The following is a 22736-nucleotide window of genomic DNA, read 5'->3' as shown; positions in this document are numbered from 1 at the left end:
TAAACACTTTCAGTGTCAGTAGCTTAGTCAATGGATCTTCCACATTCTCCGTTGATGCTACCTTTTGAATCTGGACATCTCCTCTACCAACAATCTCCCGTATATCCAGTGTTGTCACACAACAATAGAATGGGTGATATGGTAGGATTCTAAATTACAGGATGAACAACTTCATCCATTAGGCAACATCGCTTATGGAAATGTGCTTAGCCTCAATCATGGACTTTTTTTCTTACTACACATGACCCATCGTAAAGATGTAATCAGATGTAAACTTTCTATCATCTAGGTCTGATTAGAAGTCGGCTTCAATATACTCGACCATTTGTAGTGAACTACCATCAAAGACAAGACAATACTCTTTAGTCCTCCGAAGGTATTTGAGTATGTTTTTTATGGCAGTCCAATGCTCTTGTCCTGGGTTTGAATGGTATCTACTTACCACACCCATAACCTGAGCAATATCTGGTCGAGTGCACAACATGGCATACATGATGCTCCCTACGACTAAGGCATAGGAAACCTCTTTCATGCTCTCAATCTCCTCAGGGGTCTTGGGAGACATACCCTTGGAGAGAGTGGCTCCGTGTCCAAAAGGGACAAATCCCTTCTTGGAGTTCTCCATGATGTACCTGTTAACAATCTTGCTAATGTAAGTAGATTGGGATAATCCTATTATCCTCTTCGATCTATATCTATAGATTCGAAGTCCCAAGATGTAGGAGGCTTCTCCAAGATCTTTCATGGAGAATTGTTGTGAAAGCCCATCACCGTAGTCATTCCTACGTCATTTCCAATGAGCATAATGTTTTCTACATACAAAACCGAAAACGTAACCTTATTTTCCACTAATTTCCTATAAACATAGGGTTCATCCAAATTCTGCTCAAAATCAAACTGTTTGGCCATAGAGTCAACAGGGATGTTCCAACTCCTGGAAGCTTACTTTAACCCATAGATGGATCTGTTTAGTTTTCACACCGTGTGTTCCTGACCAGATGAAATAAAGCCTTGCGGTTGCTGCATATAGATATCTTCAGTAAGATCTCCATTCAGGAACGCCAATTTGACACCGATATGCCAAATCTCATAATTATAATGTGCTGCTATGGCTAACAGAATCCGAATGGATTTAAGCATGGCCACAGGCGAAAATGTTTCCTCATAATCGGCTCTCTCTTTCTGAGTGTGCCCTTTTGCTATAAGACGAGCTTTATAAGTCTCAGAGAAGAGGAGAGGCCAGAGGGTGGTTGATCAGGGTTCATCGCCGCCCTTGCTGGTTTCGTTCGAATAGGGGAGAGATGAGAATAGTCCATCCCCAAATGAAGAAGAAAGGTATGGTTAAATATTAGGGCACAAGGGTAGTTTTGTAATTTTTAGAAACTTAGTGGTGTTTTTGTAATTTCAAAGAAGTTTGGTCAAACTGGGGTTATGGATGTATGGTTGAGATCTTGGGTTAGAAAATGGGGGGTTGAGATGGTTTTGAGTGTTGAAGAGGTTTGTGTGAATGGATTAGCGAGATTGATCGGAATGGAATCTTTTTAGATGAAAGGGTAAACGAGGGTATTTTAGAATGAAATTTCATAAGATGGGCTTTCTGGGCATTCTGAGTTGATTGGTGGGGTCAGATTGGCCAATTGGTCCCGCATCGGGCAGATTTGGAATCCAGTCAATCTAGAGCCTCGAAATGGAATTTTTATGCGATTGAAGGTAAATGAAGGTGTTTGGGGCTGAAATTTCCCAGGCGGGCATTTGGTAGGGTTTGGGATCTGATGATGAGGTTTGATCAGTCTTAGAGGGTCAAGATCATAGGAATTTGGGTCAATGAGATGTTTCCAAATGAAATCTTGGTTGGATAGAGGAACAAATGAGGGAGTCTAGGATTAGAACTTCATGGGCAGGTGTTTTGGTGTGTCTAGAGTCTATAGTGTGGTCTGATCGGGTCGGGTGTGTCAAGATCAATGTAATATGGTTTTTGAGTGTTTAGGCTAATGAGGGAGGTCGAAATGAAATCTTCGTCTGATGAGGGGAGGAAAGGGGAATCTTGTGTTGAAATTTTACGGGTAGGTGTTTTGGGAGATCCTGGGTCTAAGGGTTGTGTCAGATCTAGGGTTTGAGGTGTCAGTAGGGGTCGATTGGGGCCATCGGATTGGTATCGGATAGGTTTAATGGTGGATCTGAGGGCTCTCAGGGTAAAACTTGGGTTTTCTAGGTTTTTGGGTGTTTCGAAGAGGTCGGAAGGGTCTGATCGAGTGTTTGGGGTGACTTGGAGGCTCAGGCAGTGAACCGAGCATTGGCATTTTGAAATCAACAAATAACTTTGCATTAGGATACAGGCACAACTCTTTGAAATCTGTAACTTCCAAGTTGCGAACTTCTTTCAACCTCTTTAGCTCATCCTTCATCTGCTCTATTTCAATCTTTAGGGGATCTTGGAGTAAAGGCCCAGGTCATAGCTGACTTTGTCACCGAATGCATGTTTAGCATGCCAACCCTTAGGGGTGAGCTCGTCAACACCTCAGAGGCTTCAACCAGTGTGACACTTGTCCCGCCTAGGACTAAGAGCCCTAGATCCTCTATGTTGACGACACATCTAACCTGAGAGAAAGCGATGTTGGACTAATTCTCTACGGACCTAGAAAGGTCAAAATAGAGTATGCCCTCCCACTCACATTCTGAGCATTGAATAATGAAGTCGACTACGAGACGCTGACAGTCGGGTTGTTGCTGGCAAAGGATGTTGACGCAAAAACATCTAGTTGTCTACAGTGGCTTACAACTAGTGGTGAATCAAGTGAACAGGCAGTATGAGGCTCGGGAGCCCACCATGTTGGACTATTTATCCAAGGTTATAGAGCTCTTGCCCAACTTCCACTCTTGCTACATTCAACATGTTCCAATGTCTGAGAACACTGAGGCTGACGCACTCTCAAAGTTGGCTGATGTGACAGACATTACGAAGAGGACAGTATACATTGAAGACCTACCACAACCTGGCATAGAAAGAGTGGTAGAAGAGGTCACTCCCATATTGGTCATGGAATCAAACTAGATAGACCCACTCATTAATTATCTGCGCTACGATGCCCTATCAACAAAACGCAATGCAGCTCAAAGGGTGGATTGGTAGTCAGCTTGCTATGTTATCATTGGTGAGTAGCTGTACCACTAGGGCTGTGCATGGGTCAGGTTGGGTCGATTTTCTGAGATTTTTTCAACCGACCCGACCTGGTTGGGTTACCTAAAATTGAAACCGAAACTGACCCTGTGTTAAGCAAAACTGACCTGGTCGGTTTGAGTTGGGTTGGGTCAGTTTCGGTCGGTTTTGGCTCTAAGTTCAACCATGGTAATAAATTGGTAGATTGGAGAAAGAAAACTAAAATTTGATGTAAAAAAGGACACCTAATTCTATTTGTGAAAGAAGACTGAAATTTGTATATTTCAAGAAACCTTCTAATCTAAGTAAAAAAGGACACATAATTCTAATTGTAATTGGTTGCCTATTTGGTGTAAAACACCATAAAAACTAGGATCCTTTGATTCTTTTCTTTAAACTTTTCCAAAAAAATTCCTTATCTAGCTGTCTTACAATACTTGCCATTAATGTCATTATTAACTAGAAGACTAGAAATTAAGTTAGGTTATAACTAGGATAGAGACAACTTAGTTAAGTAGGAACTAAGTAGGTTGTAAATACTAACTAGGAACTAACTACTAACTACTAAGTCAGTTTGGTTCAGGACCAAACCATCGGTTTATGGTTTTTTACAACCCGAAACCGATCGGTGCTGAAGAAAACCTGGCCGATTTGGGTTGGGTGGGTCCAGGTTGGTTAGTTTGGTCAGGTTGGGTCTTCTTATGAACAACCCTATGTACCACAAATCATTAATGCTCCCTTACTTATGTTATTTGTGTCCAATGGAAGCAAATCAAGTGTTATGTGAGATCCACAAAGGTCTCTGTAGAGGACACTTGGGGGGCAGGGCACTAGACCAAAAGGCTTTATGACAAGTCTATTACTGGCCCACAATGAAGGCAGATGTAGTGAAGTTAGTTCGGAAGTGCGACAAGTGCCAGTGGCATGCTAACATATAAGGTACCTTACCAACTTGTGGCCATTCTCATAGTGAGGGATAGACATCCTTGGTCCCTTCCCACCTGCAGCTAGGTAGAGGAGGTTCTTAGTGGTTGCGGTGGATTACTTTACGAAGTGGGTGGAAGCCGAGCCACTGGTATCAATCAAAACTCGGAACTTGCAGAACATTTTCTGGAGGAACATTGTCTGCAGATTTAGACTCCCTAGGGTGCTGGTATTAGACAACAGGAAGCAATTCAAAGACATCAAGTTTCAGAACTGGTGTTCGAGATGGGAATCCAACAGAGCTTCACCTCGACAGCCCACCCTTAGGCGAACGGTCAGGCCGAAGTGACAAACAGGGAAATCTTCCACAGATTGAAAGCTCGAGTTTCTTGAGCTAAGGGTTTGTGGGTGGATGAGCTATCAATGTTCTCTAGGCCTACTAGACTACCATCAAGATGGCGACTGTGGGACTCCCTTCAACTTGACATATGGGACAAAGGCCATTATCGCAACTGAGATTGAAGTATTGACCATGCGGTTTGAGACATACGACAAGGAGGCTAACAGGGATGAACTATTGACTAACCTCGACCTAGTCGAGGAAGTTCGTGATTTAGCCTACAATCGGACCACGGCATACTAGCAACAAGTAACTTGGTACTATAATACTCACGCTAAGAAATGCGAATTTTGAGTTGGTGACCTAGTACATAGAAAGGTTATGGTATTCGAGCCTGGCATGGGAAAGCTAAGTCCAAACTAGGAAGGCCCTTACAAAATTCTCAAGGTGATCGACGAAGGCATGTATGAGCTCAAAACGTTAGAGGGGAGTCAGGTACCCCATGCATGGAATGTTGATAACTTAAGGAGATACTTCCTATGAGTTTGGAAGTTTCAAGTTGCATCCGCAAAAGCAATAGTATAGACTGCTTGCTACGGTGACCTGGTCAAATCGTTAAACGAACAAGGGGAAGCCAAACCGCTTTCAGCTCTAAGGCCCCCTATGCTAACCTCGAAAGACGTTGGAAACTCGACAACTCAGCATCTCTTCGACTTAGCCGAGGAGATACACAGTTCGCAAGTCTAGTCACTTTGGCATCTAAGCATTGGTGCACCTCATCACCTCGGCTTGCGTTTTACACATAGCCAATTTCCTAAAACAAAAAACAATTGGTGCAAAGGATGACACATTATATGCAAAGGAAACTGATCTCTTCATTGAAAAAGGCATAGTACAAGGCCATTCGAAAAAAAAGAGAAGAATGACTTTTCTAAAGATATCTGAGCTTGGAGGCTCGACATACAATATGTACATGGGGGTCCAAGAAAAGAGGCAAGAAATTTAGACATTCTGGGGCTCGTTAGTGCCCACAGCATCCACACCATCAGCATTGGTGCTAGTTCCGCTGCTTGTGCCGCCTTCAACGCCCACAACCTCATCTTTCTCCTCAGAATCAGGTTCCTAGTTGACCCGACCCATCATCTTGTCAGTGCATGCCAAGGTCTTCAACTTCTCCAGGTTGAGATCCAGGTACACCAAGGCCATAAGCATCCGATACAACTTGAATCCCTGATGAAAGGCGTTAGACCCGAATTCCTCCCTCTCTTTCAAGAAATTAGGCAAGGTCTTGAATTCCTCAACTGAAAGGACCTTGGCAGCATGGATGTCTTCGAGAAACTTAGAGTGTTGCTCCTTGTGTTTGACTTCCTTTTCCTACAACTCCCGAATCTTAAGCTCCAGCTCCTTGGTTAGTTTCTCAACCTTCCTCATTAGGTCCCTGTAGTGGCTCCGCTCTTGTACCAACTCCACCTTCAGGTCGCTAACTAGTCAACAAGCTCGTTTGAGGCGAGAGCTGCATTCTATAGCCTCCTCCTTTGAAGCTCGAGCCCTCGCCAGACCTCCTTCAGCCTATCCCAACAAGGAATGTGCCAGGGTGTTCACCTACAAAAAAAGTAATTGGAAAGGAAAATGAATGAGGAATGGGAATCATGAAGAATACAATGGAGAAGGTTGGGAACATACCAACATGAGGCAACACATGAGCTTTGTGTCGAGCTCACTGGATGTGATTCATGGAGCTTCGCGATCTCTTCATGAAAGATGACCTCCTTATTCTTCACCAGGGTAGTTCGGAAGTCCATGATGGTATGCTTTTCCTCGGCAATGGCCTCAGCGTCCAAAGCAGCAGTTGCTTCAGCCTCGAGTTGTGGAAGGGGCTCCCTAGGAGTCTGGACGGCCTCAGGCTCTAGCGAGGTCCTCTCTAGCCGATCTTCCTCAAAAAAGTCTACCACCGGCATGGTTTCAGCTGCACTCTGCCCAATAGGTTCGGGAGCAACGACTTGAGGAGCCTCTTGGGAAGTCACTTTCCTCTTCTTCCTCTTCATAGCTTTGAACAGTATGGAAGTTGGCGCGCTTGACATGTTTCCTGCATGAGAAGTCAAAAGATAAGTCAAAGGGGGAAAGGAATATGCCCGAACCTGGAATAACAACCTATCTGGAGGAGTCACCCAACCTGGATCAACTTCTCCTTGGCCAAGAATTCACTCAACTCCGACCTCTTGTCCACTATGACCTTCACTCTTATCTACATCCATTCACTCAGTGCATCCTCCCGGTGTCCCTAGTTCCCTCTCTCTAGGTAGTTGGGAATGTTCATCCGCTATTCTGGTGAAGGAAGAAATATTTCCTCTTCCAGTCCGATATCTTGGAGGGGAAGATGTTCAACAACTTACTCCCAAGGCAATAGGACAGGTAATAGCTTCGAAGGGATTTTGCTTTATGTGGCATTTGTTGATGAAGGTCTCGAGATCTAAAGGGAAGTCAATGTGGTGACAAAAAAAGATTGGGTCGACTAGAGTCCTAATGGAATCGGGGCGGAGCTGACCTACGCTGACATTGTAATATTACAACACCTCGAGAATAAGTAGATGAAGGGGCAACTGAAGACCCGCCTTAAGGGCCTCCTCGAAAATGGTGATCTCGTCTTCGTCATACTCCCATGGTACTGCCCAAGGGGAAGGGAATAGTCGTACTGGTCCAGGATCCTATATTGAGCCATGAACTTCCTCGACAGTTAGCTCGGCGTGACCAAACTCGGGTTTACTCTTAGGCGGTGGACGGGAGGATGAGGCCCTCTTATGAGAACCTTGCCATTCTTGGGTCGAGGACCCCTCCTCGTCCTGGTAGGACAGACCCCTCTCTTCCCCGGACTCAACACCAAACATAATGCAAGCTAAGGATTGGACTAAAGGAAGATGACTCACCTAGAATGAATAGACCAACCTCACCAACTACACCAATAATCTCAACAATGCCGAGCTCCGCAATCTCACTATGCACTAAGACTCCAAAGTTGGGGACGACAGAAATGGACCCCCAACTGTCTTATTTGTAGATAGACAAATTGAGCTATGAGCAGTTGAGGTCGATTGGATCCAACGGTTCGCAAGGACACGATGGTTCGTATTCCAAGGCAAAATTGGTTTAGCGTGTCTTTGACATCCACGGGACCTAACGATTACGTGGCACCTGTAGGTGCCCAGAACACTACCTCATGGCTGGGTCAGACCGATCAAGCTAATCCGATCTTGAACCGTTGGTTGGACCACAATCGAAGCCGGAGCTCGGGCCAAATCAATTGGTAGTGGGGGGGGTTAATTAATGAGGGGTGATTTAGCTCTCTAGTGACATGATGACACATGGCATTTCATAGCAGTCATCCAACATCTCAGCACCACGTAGGTAGACCTCAGGAGCACTTTAGATACCTTGCAACAGCCTTGATGACCCCAACACTGCTCTGGTAGGCCGAACTACGAACGACCCGACGAGACATTAGGTCGGCGTAAGAGGCGACCTGCTTCCGTCGGGCGACCTCCTCCTTAAGCGAACTATCGTCTCTAATTTCCCTTGGATCACAATGCCAAATCAGAAGAGCTAGTTATCACCCCGCCCGCTTCGGGTGCAACTAGATAAACACTACCCGCTTACGTGGAAGCCACCTCCAGGCATGAAACCATCTCCGAACCAGATGGGTCAAAGATCTCGAATGCACTTCGTGAGCCTCACGGCATCTTACCTATATAAAGGCATCTCCTTTAACAGAAGAGTTACGTGCAATTAAGCTCTCAAGCACACTATCTCTTTTGCTTATTGCATCCATCTTCCAATTCACCGACTTAATTATCGAAGTACCCACCTCGGATCAAGCAACCTAGGTACTCTGATTGCTTCTTTCTACAGTTTAGCCATGTGACCTACCCAACACGATGTCCGAACTTTCCACCAGAAAAGAGCATCAGATCACGCAGCACCACTATCCATGGCATATTATGGATGCTCATTAATATCTCTCTGGCCATTCATGGGGAGATATTCCCAGTACACACGATAGCATATGGTAGTAGAGATGTGGAAAAAGTTTGTGGGTAGGAGATCCATAGTGTCTAATCCATTTGGAGCCACTTTGAGTTGGAATGAGAAGTTGTATACCTTGTGCTGGTCAAGGAGAGACTTGGACATAGTCTTGCTCTCCATACACCACTTGGTCCAAGCTACAAGCTTTGGGCGATGAACTTCAATGTTGAAGTTCCCTCTTGCTTCTCTTGCTTCGTGGACGTAGAACCAGATATCAAAGGGAATGGGTCACGTCACGAAGCCCATTTTCTCCAAGCTCTCCCTCCAAGAGTTTGGAGCACTCTATAAACTCTTTCATTGCCTCCTTTGTTCTGCTCCTTTGGTGGCCCAAATCCTCTTTCCTAAGTCAAAAAAATCTGTTGGGCAGAACACGTCGTCGCACACTTGTTCATAACCAGTAAGGGACGTTGTACGAACCTTATGGGAATCGTACGTTCCTGAGAACCTCTTCTCTAAAAGCATCGATTTATCACTTCCAATTTCCAAAGATTGGGTGCTATTTTATTTATTTATTTTTATTTTTTTGTCAAATAAATGCATTTCTACTCGGCAAGAACTCCACCAAGAAAAGAAATGCTCTCGGGGAACGTTGCCAAATGGGGCCTTAGCCTTTAATTTGCATAATGTCGAATAATAACCAAACAGCGGCTTTTAAGTACAAACAGGCATAAACCATGTTTATATATAAGGTTGTGTTTGGTTGTAGTACAATTTTATTTGCATTAGTACAAGTGCATGTGAGTATAAATGAAAAGAACATTCTGGTTTAATTTTATTTTAGATTTTACTTTATTTTATTTCAAGTCTTATTTTACTTCATTTATACTGCTATCAAACAAAATAAGGTAAATTTTAAAATAAAAATATATCATAATTTGCACCGAAATCATTTATACTATCATGGTTTTGCATCAGTGCAAATAAATTCACATTACAATCAAAGTCTAAAAATCAATGAAAGACATATCTTAGAATTCTATGAAAAAAAAATTATTTTCCTATAACAAATGTTGATGTTCGCCCTAACTTTGGTATTTTTTATATGCTATTTGTATGATAATGTGGGTTATTGAACCAACAATTCATATTTCTAGAATAAGCACAAGAACATTTGTATGAGCACAACTTATTATAGCTTTTCAATTAGTATGCTATTGTTGGATATCGAAACTAATAATTCATTTCTCGAGAATAAGTAGAAAGGCATATTTGTGTACAACTTTTTATATAACTTTCTCAACAAGAATACATGGTTGGCATGGCAACGCATTAGGACATTTTCCCATAAATTTATGTGAGGAGAGTGAGATTTGAGCTTGATTTTGGGAGGGCTGAAGCCAGCGAGCAAATTTGAATAAGCCACTTAAAAGAAGATTCACAGAAAGCCCTTCCTTTTTATTTTAAAAGAATTATTTGGGTCTTTTTTTTTTTTGGTTCAAATAGGGAAAATGACTGTTCAGTCCATCACAGAATTCTTAACCCCACCATATATGAGTTTACAGGGATATAATTTCATATTTCTGGGGTGGAGTGTACTTCACTGCACCAAGCTTATGGACTGTCCAAGTGGGATCCACCTAATAAAGCCAAAACCTACTGTTGATAAGCTGACTTTCAACATCCACCGTGAAGATGCCAAGATGTGTATATCAAGGACTGAGTCAAACAAAACTCTACCTTCCTTTCAATAATTTATGACAAATTTCTTAAACTACACCTAACACCACCATGCGGTTGATTTGATTATTGTCTTAAAGCACACGTAGGCAACTTGTCTTCAGTAATATTGTACCAAAATTCATACACACGTGACACCACCATGTGATGTGACGTATAAATATTTTAAAACCCAATGCTAATTCTCATCCTCCTATTCAACCTTCTCTTCTTAGAAAATGACACCACCTTTTCTGTCTCTCTCTGACGCCATTCTCAACGTTTGAAGCAAGGGGGCTGGGCTCGGCCGCACCCAGATACAAATCCCACAATTAATTCTAGTGTTAGTCACCCTTTTCGCTCTCTACCCCACAGCTGAGCAACAACAAACCGGCAACCCTTCCTGGAATCAACATAACCACCATTACCGAACCCAGCAACAACAGCAACAGCGAAGCTGACGGGTCACGAATAATTGGAGATAGGTTGAGGAAACTCGTCGAAGGGCTTTTTCTCTTTCACTGAGGTACCGGACTCCAATTCGAGATCAGGAGTACTCTAAATACCGGCATATGTATATAAACACAAGGAGCAAGCTTGCGCCCCTTTGTTTTCATAATCTCATCATTTCTTTGTTTCTTTATATTCATCTAATTGATTAGCTTCTTGAGCTATTCGGCCATTTTGGATTTTGGGTTATGAAACATTTTCAATCCATCACCTGGGGTAGTTGCAAGAATTGTGATTCCCTCTGTCTCTTCTGGGTTATTAACCCATAATGATTATTAAGCGTGCTTTTTAAAATCAATCCGGAGACTGAATCGGTCAGGGGTCCGGTTATCAGGTCGAACGGTCTGACCATTTGGATTTTCCTGACAAAAAAAAATGGTCAAAATCGTTTTAACAATTCGAATAGTTAATTGCCCAGGTCAGTGGTTTGTTGACCAAAATCAATGATTTTAGATAAATTTTCGGTTTGGGGGAAAACCGAAACCGATCAAGTGACCGGTTCCTGATTTTTCTAGTCCGACCATCCGATCTGGTCCAGTTTTGGAAACCATACTATTAAGTATTACGGTAGAAGACTCCAAGCAAAGTCCCACTCAAACTCTGCAAGTGATAAGAACCCAATATGTGATAAGAATTGATAACAATTGTATTTTTATCAGTCTCCTACATAAATTTAGTCTTAGGTGGCGTTTGATAAATCTGAAATCTGAAGTCTACAAAGTTAAAAAGATATTAAAACTGTCTTAAATCTGAAAAGAGGCATTGATGCTTTTCTACTTTTCAGAGGCTCTGAATACTTTGGCTTGTTTGTGTTGGACCAAACTCTTAACATCTGAAAACCCTATTTTTATTATTTTACCACTAGAAAAGACTATTTGGTAAATTTGAACCCAATTTGTATTATTTCATATAAAAAGATTTATCAAATTCAAAATAATATTAAAATCATACAATAAAATTAACAAAATATATAATAATTACGAAAAATAATTAATAATTAATAAATAACATAATTAAATTAATAAAAAATAATTACTCACTATTAAAAAATAATAAAAATGATTAAAATAAAAAAAATAATAGTTATACTAATATAGAACCAACGCAAATAAAAAATAATTAAATACATAATAACTATGAAAAATAATTAATAATTAATAAATAACATAATTAAAATAATAAAAATAATTAATCACTACTAAAAAATAATAAAAATGATTAAATACATAATAACTACGAAAAATAATTAATAAAAAATAAATAATGTAATTAAATTAATACAAAATAATTACTCACTACTAAAAAATAATTAAATACGTAATAATTACGAAAAATAATTAATAATTAATAAATAACATGTTTAAATAACAAAAAATAATTACTCACTATTAAAAAATAATAAAAAATGATAAAATTTTAATAAAAAATAATAGTTATAATAATATTGAAACATGAATAAAAAATAATTAAATACATAATAATTACGAAAAATATTTAATAAATAATAAATAACGTGTTTAAATAATAAAAAATAATTACTCGCTATTAAAAATAATAAAAAATGATTAAATTTTAATAAAAATTAATAGAAATAATAATATTGAAACATAAATAAAAAATAATCAAATAATTAATAATTACAAAAAATAATTAATAATTAATAAATAACATGTTTAAAATTATAAAAATTAATTACTCACACATTATTAGATTTTCATTTATGTGTGCATTCACATATAAGATTTTCATTTGTTCAGCCCCGCATGCACATGTTATTGGAGAACGCCTAACAACTATTTTCCCTACATAAAAGAAAAGTTTGTTCACCTACATAACCATAATAATAAACTACAAACAAACAAGCAGTTCTACATAATTCAAGTACATAACTAGGATCAAAGATAAGTAGTTCAATGCATGTTCCTATTTAATAATTTTGGGCAATTTCCTCTCGCAATGAAGTTATGAACTATGCATCAGCCTGCCCATAAGATGTCTCTCCATCGTTATCCTTTTCTGTCTCTACTTCTACATTTTCATTAGGCACTTGCATATTAGATTCATCGTATTCATTGAAAAGAATATCAACTATTGATTCCCTTCTCAAATAGTTGTGGATAGCGACACATGCAATGACAATGTCCCATTGGACAGGAAGATTGAAAGGCGCCATCCGTTTAAGAATTGGAAACCGAGCTTTCAGAACACCAAACGATCTCAATTACATTTTTTAACTTTGCATGTGCCTGGTTGAATCGTTCTTCTTTTGTCCTAGCACACTCACAATGAAATTTTGCTACCCAATATCGCACATTTCGATAGGGTGCCATAAAGCATCTTGTATTTGCATATGTAGCATCGCAAAGATAGTATTTGTCTGTGTCAATCAAATATATCTATCAAATAAATGAATTTATTAAAAAAAACAAAAACCCATACAACACCATTCTTATCAACACGTGGAAATGGAAAATTGTTGATAGGGTTATATGCAACCTCATGTAAAACCCTAGCATCATGTGTTGTTCCTTCCCAACCAACATAAACATATGTAAACACCATATTAAAATCACAAACAGCCAACACATTCTGGAAACATTCTTTCCCTCCTCTTCATCGGTATGCTAGTTGTTTTTTCGGTGGTACCACATCATGAACAAGTGTCCCATCTAAAGCACCAAGAACACCCTTCGACAATAAAATAAAATAACTAGTTTTGATCTCAACCCCTATACCAATCAAAATTATGAAACTTATGTGATATTGTCAATTATTTACCTTGAATACTTGTCAGAGTCGTTTATGGTGCCCTTGGATGTTTGGATTTGGACCAAATGTAGTTTGATGGATTATTTCTCGTGCAAATTCCATCATAGCAGATAGCACTTGATGAAAGTATGTATGCACTGTTTGAGTGGAGTGCTGGAATCTTCTCTTCAGAATAGAGAACCTTTCATTATGGCTTAAACACAAAAAAACATAGCCATCTTCTCCTCCACTAATATGTATCGACTATCATGCAGCCATCACGATTATGAAAATGGCCACAGATCCATACATATGCTTCAACTGGCATCCTCATCACCTTGATGGTTTGCTAGTCGTTTCCATTTAATAGCTCACATGTATAAAGACAACCGGGTAGTGCAGATTCACAATCTGGCACCCTTGGAATATGCCTTCGTAAAAATTTTTTTCATATACCAATATAAGAGGATAATCCTACCCAACCTCTTCAGCCTAGGTGTCAACATGTTTTTTTGGGTACCTGATGGTTACATTCCACATTGAGATTAATCTAAAAGCAAATCTATAAGCATATTGAAGAGAAATATCAAAATATCATTTTCATCCAATAAATTCATCAAGTTTGTGTAAACATACTCAAAATGTCAATAAAACAAAACCCAACAAGTATAATGCAAGTATATCATCCCAAATTGTTTAACAAAAAAAAGGAGTTCCATCTAATCAACCAAAACAAGAAGTTCAAGTACGATTAAAACCGATGAACAAGTCCTACAATATGTTAATCCTCTTAGCATAAACTGATATCCACCATTTAATCGCCTCATTATTGGGTGTGTCATAAGAACCACACCAACGGATCCATTCCCTTCTTGCTTTCGGGCTTTCCGCAAAGATGACCGAAGCCTCTATATATAAAGGAGTACTAGGTGTCCAACCAAAATCATCAAGCTTCTGAACACATTCTTCTATAGCTGATCCTCCATCCTCAACAATCATAATATCAAGAAGCTTCTCCATCTTAGCATCAAGCTCACTAGTGAACTTTTTTTGCCTCTTGGAGGGGCGTTCACTTGGACCTATAGACTCTTCAAAAGTCTATTGTGTTTGAGGCTGGGACCTTGCGGGAGGTGTGATAGGCTTATCATCAATGTCAGTAGAATCACCATCTAGTGTCTCACCATCAAAACCAATACCTAGGGAAGCATTTGATAGACCCGTAGATGCCATTGGTCTCGGCCTATTTGACAATGGAGTCCAACCAACTTCTCCAGTTGAACAGACCCCATTGAACAATGCTCTACACTCATCGGCAAATTGGAGTCATGCATACCTAAAAACCTTCGCATTTGGGTAGGCCTGTTATCATACAAACAAACAACCCATCCTATTAGATCCTACACACATATGCATTACCTAACAACAACAAAAATTCAAGGTAGTTACCTTCAAGAACTCTTCCCACTTGTCATTTGGCCAGTCCACTATACTAGTAGACGGGTTGTATCCATTTCCTGTCCTATTGATGAGGGTCACTCATAATATTTTCTCTTTAAATAATCGAAGCCATTTTTAAGTTGCTTCTATGAAAAATTCTTATGGAGCTTTTCCTTGATCCTTTTCTAAATTCGTGCCCCATAATTCTTTCTTAAGTGACCCACATTGTCTCCCATGTGTGGACACCTCATCAATGCAGAATTCCAACAATAGTTTTTGTAGGGCCGGGTCCTTCCATGTGGCTCTATCAAAGTTATCTCCAAGGCCATTCCTAACCCCTATAAATGATAATGTAAGCCCTATGTCAAAAAATAGAAAACCTAATCTCAAAGCATAAAGAATTATAACAAAAAGAAGCTTCTCAAGGCTAAAGAAGAGAAATAATAGAATATACTCATATTTATATCAACAAAATAAGCATACTCATATTTATAAACATAATCATATTTATAAACATACTCATATCAGCAAAATGAACATACCTATGGGGGTGTAAATGTTTTGGATTGATTAATAAAAATTTGTGAGAGAGATACCAAATGAACAATGAGAACATTGACTTCATAGTCATTAGCTATCAGAATCTAATTTTTCTATGGAAACCTGTTGGTTATAACTAGACCCAAAAGCAAAGTATGGCTCAAGAAACATGGGGTGGGAGCCAGGTGAATCAAATCAGTCTTACAACTGCTCGGACTGTAATTGTGTGGAGATTAAAGCTGCCTATGTACATTGAAACATAGGTTTCTGACTATGTGCTAATTATGTGTAGGTTTCTAATGAGAATTGTGTATGGGATCCTATTCTCAGAAGTCAGAAGTACTTTGAAACTGGGAAGTAGAGACTTTCTTAAAGCTGCCTCAGACACTCTACATACAGTATGCAATTTGACCCTAACTGAGAGGACAGAAGACTGGTTAGAAGAGAAGTCTAAGGTAGTTTACTATCAAAACTTTTCATAACAAGTTGACACGGTAAGAAGTTTAGGAGCTTGGTACAGGCATACGTTGGTGCAAATACATTCTCTTAGAGGTAGCTTTTTTGTTTGGTCTCCCTACTTAAATGAGATCCTTACTAGGGACAAACTCTTAAACAGAGGTGTCAGGAGTGTTTCGTTGTATTGTGTTATATGAAACAGGGTAGAGGAATCTATGAATCACCTATTGTTACATTGTACTTTCACTCCATATGCTTAGAATAAAGCTTTGTTCACTTGAGATTAGTTTAATGGTACTAAATTTATTTTTCCCCTGTAGAATGACAAGGCTAGAAATTTTCTCCTCCAAAGTTCAGTACCTCTGTGGTTTCTCCGTGGAAGGGAGTTCTTCATTTCTGCCTATGAAGTTTCTTTTGTTATGTTACCGGAAAATAATAGAGAATAGCTAAATAGGGTGTTGGAAATTTAAAGATGCATATACTAAAAATTGACATACCAACATAACATACTAGCGTTGAGATGGTATCTAGGTTTCATACTTCTTATGGCAAAAACCAATTGTAATTTCTTGCTTGTTGAACTTGAACATCTTAAGGAGATTTACCTAATGTTCCATTTTTGTCAGTTTACTTTTTGGATGATGCATGTAATTGCATTATTTTACTTATTTTCTAGGCTGGGCCTTCTTATGACATAAAACCTAAAGTTTGTTTGTGGGTTTGCTAAAATTTAGAAACATCTCCATTAAATTTCTGATTACATTTTATAAAGAAGCTAAGCTACATGAAAGTAGGCCTTTGTGTCAACAAGGAAAATGAACACTGCTATTGATTCATATTTAAAAGTTAACTTTGTGACCCATTTTATTGTTGTCCCTCTGATTATTTGTCGCTCAAGCATTTCTTTGACTTTGCTTATGAATCAAGTCTTTACCAAAAAAAAAAGAAACTCATAAACAACAATGGTCAGTTCCACTCATTTTTAAATATAAGGAAAAACTCATCATACAGAGATGCATAAACCATTGAGAAAGCATTGAGAGGGAGGGCTTACTTTCAACTGATTTGGGTTATTCTAATCCAAGCCGAGTAATATTGTAAAAGAGAATGTAATAAAGACATATAGCTTCAGGTATGGAACATCAAACATCTCAATGAACCCTATAAATTAGAAACCCTGGTTTTGACACCATCAAATGAATTGGTTTAATTTAAGACTCTCAGAGCCTCCATGATGACATCTTGGAGGATAGTCGCAAAAGGGAGTTCTTTGAAAAGCCCTATTCCCTCACTAAGTAACCACAGAACAGGGAGTTCTATCCCTAAAAAAATATGCCAACATACCTTGAGATATGTTGGCATAAAACATTCCTATTTATCCATATACCACAAATCAAACAAAAATCATATGAAAATCAAACGAAAATCCATAAATCTTACAGATAATATGGGTAAAGCAAAACAAACAAAATCTTTCATGTTTATCCATATACTACAAAGAAAATGCATCTGAATGGAGTCATAGCATAAAACATTCCTGTTTATCCAACAAGCATGGCAATAAAAAAAAAAAATTGAAGATTGCAAGGTTTTTTAGGGAGCTTCTTTAGATTCGGTTCGAAGAGAAGGTTCTTCAGTTCGAAGCAAGAAACATACCTTTTAAAGAGCAGATTTGGTTTGAAGTGAAGGTTCACAGAGAAATGGTGGTAGAACTTGCTCGCAGAGAGGATGGCGGTAAATTTCTTCTTCGAAAATGGGGTAAATAACCTATTTTTTTTGGGTTTTATGTGAATGACAAATTGTTGTCATTTTTAATTTTTCATGAGGATAATATCATCATTTACCAAGGTCTGAATAACCTCAGAGCGCATTAAGCACTCGCCTAACCATTTTCGTTTTCAGATTTGAAAATGCAATTCTTACCTAATATTAAAATGCACACCAAAACAAAGGTGACGTACTTTAGAGGTCTCATCAAACGCCACCTTAGAATCCTATTACATATGTACTTTAATCCTCTCTATAAAATATATAGTAGTAATCATCGGCTGTGTGTGATTTTCTTATCCAGTGTCGTTTTAAGTCTTATCCCAGCCATGATCGATGGACGGATGTAACATCTATCTTCAATCCATAGATGCGATGTCAGGGGCAACATTTTCTCTTCCATTGGGATCCTGTAGTGACAGCGGGCGTTGCAGGGTGGGTGTAGCAATCTGAAAGAATCATTCAACCTAAAATTTAAGGTGTTAAACTTTGTTTTTGGGCCGTTAATTCTTTTTAACAGTTACGTTTTATTTTTGGGCAAAATCAACAATTTATTTTTTTCGTTGTAATTTAAGGATGATAATAATTATCGGAAAAACTATAATTAGTCAATTTCTTAAACCTTACGAGTAAGAAAATTTGTCTATAATTTAGGTAATTGGATGAAACTTCCCCTAAATTTAGTAATTGTAATATCTTCCCTAAACCTTCTAACATAGTTGCAATAATTTCCTTCGTTATAATGATACGAAAGAAGTACGAAGATATCCAAAATACCCGTATAATTACTTTCCTCATGCTGCCTGTGTGGTGACGATTTGGTGTTCTCTCATTTGCAGGAAAAGGTGGCCGAGCTGAAGTAGGCAATGGCAGCCAAGGACGAACAGCTATGGAGGTCAAAGAGCCGAGTGCAAGAGCTCAAAGAGGGGTGCGACAAGGTTCGGAAGGCGGCCAAAGATTTCGTAGGCGAAGCTGCTACTTTTCGAAGAGGTGGCAGTCACCAAATATAAATAGTCTAAGGAGTTTCAAAACATCCTCGATGATTATGCCATAGACTCTTGGCAGACCGGCTTCGTTCGCTACAAGAGGGGTGTTAACAGATAGTCGCAGTTGTAGAGGAGTATGGCCCCTTCGACGCTGAGGTGCCAACAGCCGCACAACCTGTTTTGAATGACAACACGGCCACTCTCAAGGAGTCTGTCCCCACATACAATACGACCATCGTGGAATAAATGCAATGCTTCTGTTTCCCTTCAATTTTCTTTTTGTAAGAGGTTCGATATGTCGGGCTTATGATCAATGTACTGCCCCTTTTAGATAATCAAAATCTTTTTTTCTGAGTAGACTTTTTGTTGTGCGCTGCTATTTCCCTTTTTGAGTTGCCATACCTCGTAGCTCGACTGTGCTGCCAATTAGGCCTTAAGGTCTTACTTGGCTGAACTGCTTCCAAGTCCTCATCATCATTGGGGGAACACGGTGGCGCTTGGTCCAACAAAGCTCACGGTCCTTGACGGGGGACTAGCCATGGTACTCGGCCATCTCTGTTCCAACTTCGTGTCGGTCTATTTCATGGAGTTCAGTTGCCGCCCTCTTCTATGGATGGATAGGGGCGGCGTGCCCTACTTGTCCAATTCAACTTGGGGCCTCATCCAAAATACCCGTATAATTACTTTGATTTATTTTTTAAATTTGTCTTTTATATCAATCGCTCAAAGATAATGCTTGCAACTTTAATTTTTTCTTTTTATTTTCACAAGGATTTTATTATTATTTTTTTTCTTTTTTGTTTTCACCTTATAAGGTTTCATACGCATTCACCACCCAAATCTCAATCTAGAAAATGAACCCAAAATTAATAAATGTCTCCCTTTTCTACTTTACAGTGACTCTTCAACAAAATGAACATAGCGAGAAAGGTCACATTCAGTCATTTATTTCTTCAACTCTTCTATCTATGGGGCTGATTCCCGGTCCACTCTGCATTTACAACTGATTCTTGCTTCCACGATTGAATTCTTTTCAATTTTCGAAATCTTGTGTTACAATTATGTCGTCCACTCAAAATAAATAAATAATGAGCGCTTCCTGAATCTGAATATGAACATATTTGTCTTATGCGTCTGTTCATTGAGCTTATCGCCTTATCCTGTTTCCACGGTTCATCAGCAATTCCATCATTTTCAAATTTATTTCAAGTTAAAAAGAACTTCCACTAATCTCTACCAAATCACTCATCCATCTTATCTTCCAGTTTAAGATTAACAGGCCCTGTTGATTATATTTAAAAGCATTATAAAAAATAAAAGAAAAAAAGCATTCGTCTTACTCTAATTCTCACCTGATGATTGGATCATTCAAAGACAAAAGACTGAACAGAGGAGTGAGAAGACAATTAGGCCAGTGCGCAATCTCTTCACAGAATGCAAAACCACGTAGCCATCTGTATTTGGGAACACAGAAGAACGGTGATAGATGATAAGTTTGGAAGACTATGAAAGAGCGGCAACTACTCGATTACCACTCGTTATAGCAGAATAACACCACGAAACTAAACTAACTACAGGAGTTGAAGACAACCCAAAACCCAAGACCAGACACCCAAATTATGACTCCTCTCTCTCTCTCTCTCTCTCTCTCTCTTGTTTACTCAATTCCGAACTTCTTCTTGAGTACTAAAACGAAATCGTAGACCTTGTTCTCGTCAGGGAGAGATTTTGACACACTCTCCTTCTGCATGCACCGCTTGGCCCAAGCCACAAACTTTGGGCAGTGAGCTTCAATGCTGAAATTCCCACACGTCTCATAGGCGTAGAACCAGCTGTAGAAGGGGACAAGCGTCACATCCACGAAGTCCAAAGCGTCACCCCCAAAGTAAAGCTTGTCTCCAAGCTCCCCCTCCAAGAGCTTCAAGCACTCTATGAACTCTTTCTTTGCTGCCTCTTGGTCTTCTCCTTTGGTAGCCCAAATCCTCCTTCCACAATCGTAAATCTACATGGAAGAAACCAGAAAAAAAAAAGGGAAGGTAAGTATGAATATGAAGGAGTTAAAGAATACAGAGAGACTGCTCCACACATCAATCTGCCCCAATTTGAAGCAAGATTTTACAAGGTTCAAAACATGGTTAAAAGGGGCACTTGGCCACTTAATTCCACAATAATAAAAGAACCCAAATGAGGAGATTTCCTGATTACCCATCTGAGAATGGAGAACAAAGAAGACACCCACCCATGTGCAAAGATCTCCGAGAATATAATAGTAAAGATAAACATTCAGAATAACTTTACCAAATGAAAAATACCCACAATGTTTGAAGCTCTGAAGCACATTAATAATACATGAAAATCGCCTTATCAGGCTTCAAGAAAAACAAAAAAAAAAATGCAAAAGAAGATATCAAATCAAAACCAACTTATCTTCATATTCTCACTATTTTTATTGGGTAAAATGAAGGCAGTAGAACTATGAATTATCATCAAATCAAGGATATAAAACCAACTACTTAACTACTCCAGAAATCAGTAAGAAAAGAAGAATCCATAAGAAGGCAACAATATTTCATTTCTTCTAGATTTTTTTTCAGGCTTAGATTCCATAACAAATAAACTAACCCACGTAGAAAAGGGAAGAGGAATACAAGGAAAAATAAAGATCAGTGGGAGACCGACCTTCTTGTCTATGAAATCAGCCCAGAACCTGGCTTGGGCGCGCTTGTATGGATCGGAGGGCATCAACGGGAATTTATCTTTCCAGACCTCATCAATGTACTGAAGAATAATGAGCGATTCGCAGATGGGCTTCCCATTGTGAATCAAAACAGGGATCTTCTTGTGAACAGGGTTCATCTGCAGCAGCAGAGGACTCTTGTTTTGGAGGTCCTCATCCCTGTATTCATATTTGACCCCCTTCTCGGCCAAAGCAATTCTCGCCCTCATCCCAAAAGGGCTTGGCCAGAAATCCAAAAGAATCACTTCATCCGCCATTGTTAACAAATCTAAGGTGCTCAAAGCTATAAACCACAGACACCAGAGAGTAGGCTAGTGAGTTAGCGAATGATTGTAGAGGGAGATGGCTGATATTTATAGCCAACGTTAACGTGATGTCATTGCCTCCGTCATTATGTTATGTTCTACGCCCTTCCCTTTCGCTCGATCTCACTGATGACCAGCCTGCCACAAACGTCGAGCCATTGGATTGGCTGGTCCCACGCCACTGTGAAAAAGAAACTGATGAGAGAGCAGCCTCATTGACACATAGAGGTAGTTGCATGAGAGAAGCAGCTTCATTATAGCTGACGGTGGATCTTCTTCTCTTATTCATTGAGTCATACACCCTTCGAGCATCGTGCAAATTAGCAAATATCTGGACAAAAACGTCTTTTGGAATAGTCTAGAAAACGGATCCTTCTAGTTAAATTATTATTTCAAGAGATGCTTAAATAATATTCATTTGGGAGCAGATGCTAGCCCTACGGATGTGACTTTTACTTTTTAGTTTTTTTGGTAAATTATAAGATCCTCCCCTTAGTTTTCTAACAATCATAAAACCCCCCATGTTTATACTTTAGCAAAAACCTCTGTGTACATCCCCGCCGGAAACATCTCCGCTGATAATACCTGGAATGATGATGTCATAGGGAGATATTCTCAATACATGGCGGGGATGTGCTGTAGGACGTTGTGGGGTAGTTCCGTGGGGGGCTGATTTTCCTAGACAGAAAAGTCATCTTAATGTATTTGTTTTTCTAAATACCTATTTTGCCCTCCCTCCAAATACTGTTCATTTTCTTCCTAAGAAGTAAGAACTAGAGGCCATGGGCCTTCCATCCCATACCCATGGCCATGGCTGCTCCTAAACAGAATCAATTCCTAAGATCTTGAGACATGGTCTATCAATTTATCACCCCCATTCCCTCTCTCCCTCTTCAAACATAGTGTACAGGAAAAACAAAAGGTTGCAAGCTGGAGTTGCTTTATAGGAAAAATGAAAGGTTGCAACTCGTTACAGTATTCAAATGGCCAAATGGGTACTCAAGCCTAAAATAGTTAATAGTTTTGCTATATTTTTCAAGGGTCAATGATGAATACCTTCTAAGAGTAATTCCTAACTGCTTCATGATTCAGTAAT

At 39.3% G+C, this 22736-nt stretch overlaps 1 protein-coding gene and 1 long non-coding RNA gene across 2 annotated transcripts; both read right to left on the bottom strand.

The window, feature by feature from the left end:
* Positions 1-13985: 13985 nt before the first annotated feature.
* Positions 13986-18058, bottom strand: LOC148866122 (uncharacterized). The gene is made up of 3 exons (XR_016110666.1): positions 17502-18058; positions 14859-15187; positions 13986-14771 (listed from the first exon to the last, which is right to left on the bottom strand). It is a non-coding gene; the product is annotated as an uncharacterized LOC148866122 (long non-coding RNA).
* A 1876-nt stretch (positions 18059-19934) lies between these two features.
* Positions 19935-21663, bottom strand: LOC148866121 (putative glutathione S-transferase parC). The gene is made up of 2 exons (XM_088976003.1): positions 21278-21663; positions 19935-20600 (listed from the first exon to the last, which is right to left on the bottom strand). Exons 1-2 carry the CDS (start codon positions 21590-21592, stop codon positions 20256-20258), a joined length of 660 nt encoding a protein of 219 aa, XP_088832129.1. The 5' UTR covers positions 21593-21663; the 3' UTR covers positions 19935-20255.
* Positions 21664-22736: the final 1073 nt, after the last annotated feature.

Source organism: Nelumbo lutea, chromosome 3 (genome assembly GCF_056320005.1).
Source record: "Nelumbo lutea isolate HS-2025 chromosome 3, American lotus-T2T, whole genome shotgun sequence".
Taxonomy (NCBI): Eukaryota; Viridiplantae; Streptophyta; class Magnoliopsida; order Proteales; family Nelumbonaceae; genus Nelumbo; species Nelumbo lutea.
Note: the sequence above shows the minus strand (reverse complement) of the source record. Positions and strands in the feature narration are given on the sequence as shown.